This window comes from Coffea arabica, chromosome 5e (genome assembly GCF_036785885.1).
Source record: "Coffea arabica cultivar ET-39 chromosome 5e, Coffea Arabica ET-39 HiFi, whole genome shotgun sequence".
Classification (NCBI taxonomy): Eukaryota; Viridiplantae; Streptophyta; class Magnoliopsida; order Gentianales; family Rubiaceae; genus Coffea; species Coffea arabica.
Window position 1 is genome coordinate 45,398,484 of NC_092318.1, and position 2,483 is coordinate 45,400,966.

At 36.3% G+C, this 2,483-nt stretch overlaps 1 protein-coding gene across 1 annotated transcript; it reads right to left on the bottom strand.

Annotated features, from left to right (window-relative positions):
* Nucleotides 1-915: 915 nt before the first annotated feature.
* LOC113741152 (aspartic proteinase CDR1-like) lies at nt 916-2,483 on the bottom strand. Its single transcript, XM_072048134.1, has one exon. The coding sequence runs from the start codon at nt 2,443-2,445 to the stop codon at nt 1,081-1,083; it is 1,365 nt and encodes a 454-aa protein (XP_071904235.1). The 5' UTR covers nt 2,446-2,483; the 3' UTR covers nt 916-1,080.

The window sequence follows — 2,483 nt, forward strand, 5'->3', positions numbered from 1 at the left end:
AATTACTTCATTTGCAGATTTCATTTTACCTTACCTTTTGGCAAAATGCTGCAAATCATCCATCAGTGCAAATAACATCTTTTTAATCCTTTACACATTTCAATTAAACTATTTCAGTCACTCTATAGATTTGATTTTACCACTTAGGTGCAAGGTCCTGTTTTCAATTAACTTTGTGGAACCAAATATTCGCCAATTTCTAACTTGTACAAATCGAAACCTTGATTAGCTATAGGGTAAATATGACAAAGCAATAATTGTCGAATATAGAGAATCATGTCGATGCCATCTAGAACTTGTCCAATCAACATTAACAAGTTATATGTATATTCTGAAAGGCGATCAATGTTATGTCACTGAGATAAGTGAGATACCTTTAGCTGTTCTCATTATATTTTGGAAAGTTTTTGTAAGATTTCTTAATTGAGTTCTTCCCAAGATATATAACGATCCCTCTTTTCAGTTGTATGTCCTCAATTTTGAATGCAAGAAAATACATTCTTTGTAGAAAAAGGAAATCTCTTACCAAAAAAAAAAGGAAATCTTCAACACAAAACAGAAATCTTCAAGATACTTACCAAGACAAAAAATGAAATTTCTTACCAAAATAAAAAGCAAATCTTTTACTCATTTACGAAAAGTAAATGTTCTAGACGATGCTTAAAAGTAGAAGACGAGGTACAGGGAAATAATAAGTAAGCACGTGATGAGAGAAACGCATTTGATGCAAGTAGAAGTTTCTATTCTCAGTTGATCTTCTGTAATGTTAAAGATTCACCGTCTTACTGCAAATAAATACCTTTGCAATTAAAGGTTGATAAAGTTTTCATTTTTTTCCTGGTAAAAGATAAATCGTGGCATAGTAAAACAAGTCACAAATGATTATTGTGCTCCTACATAAAAAAGAAAAAAAAATTCATGCTGAAGGAGCACCGACGTAAGATATATGTGTAGCGTCGAAGAAAGTTTAGTTTTTTGGAATATCAATTACAAAATGGGGACAATATCAAAAGAGAAATACCAATACTTGATAAACCTATCTCAATACCTATAATTGCATCAACAGCATAACAATCCCTACTAATTTTTGGTGCAATCAGCAGGCAAGAAGGAGACCTTCCCGTTTACAAGATCATACCCGATAAGATAATTTATCTGCAGAAGGTTCCCAAAAATTGCAAGTTCATCTGATGGAACTATAGTCAAACAAATCATGCCTTCGGAGACTTCAAGAAATGTACTGGTTGGAGCCAATACTATATCTGCATTAGTAAAGTGAGCAACAAGTTTGGGAAACTCGATATTTCTTTCAGACTTATAGCAAAGGCCAAAGATACTTAGTGGATCAGAAACCCGTGTGCCCCTTATTATTTTGCTAAGTTGTGATTCCAAATCTTGGTAAAGTTCCTGAGGGACATAAGTTAGAGTTGTTCCAGAGTCAATTATGATGTTGCCCTCTTCTACAGCAGTAGAGGAAATATTATGCAACTTGGAGAAACCCTTGTTTGAAATCCTTGTATTTCCAATGCTGAAGCCTTCTAGATTGAGATAGTAAAATGTATCTGGATTTTTCTTGATCAGTGGAGTTGAAACTGCTGTTGGGCCTGAAACAACAGCATTTGTACCAAAATTGATCTTACTTGAAGTATCTGATCCTGAATCTTTAGGCACTAAGCAATAGGAAAATCTGCCACCGATTGATCCACTCAGTTGCTTGATAAGAGACAATGATCCTCCCCCAAGTCCAACTATCCCGGACGCACTTTCATTGAAAGTGCCTTCATTTTCGTGCCCGCAACCGAAAACAACTTTCGGAATTGATACACTTCCGCCAGAGCTTGATTCAAAGGTAAAAGTTTCCGCAGAAAGATCACCAATACTATAAGAATGATCTCCATAAGAAACTCTATATCCACAATTGTTTTCAGAATCACAAGTTTGAGTTCCAACTTCAGTACACAACAGAGATTCGCATGATAACTTTCGATAACTCGAAGTTTTACTTGGATCAAAAAGAGGGGCACTTTGCTCATAGCATTGTCTGCAGGGATTGCATTGTGTCCAAGTAAGATCGCTGCCCGTGTCAGCAATGGCTAGGATATCAACAGGTGGGGTTCCGATGGATACTTTGATGAGGTACTCCCCAGTGATGGATGTGATGTGGGACTGGATTCCATCAAAAGAATCTGATAAACTCTTGGAATGCGACTGGGAGATTCTTTTCTTGAAATACTCGGCTCGAGAGAACGATCGATGAAAAGCTTTGTTAAGCGTTTCAAAGTAGGAGTTGGAAGGATTGTAAAGGGGGGATTTTGGGGTGTCACGATGTATGAGATGAGTAGAAAAACCATGTTTTCCCTCAATGAGTGGAGAAAGAAACAAATTGATGAAGAATAAAAGGGATAACTTGGAAAACAAAGAGAGAACTGTAAAATTTCCAGCCATGGCTGAGAAAAAATGAGATCAATTGACGGCTAGAGGTA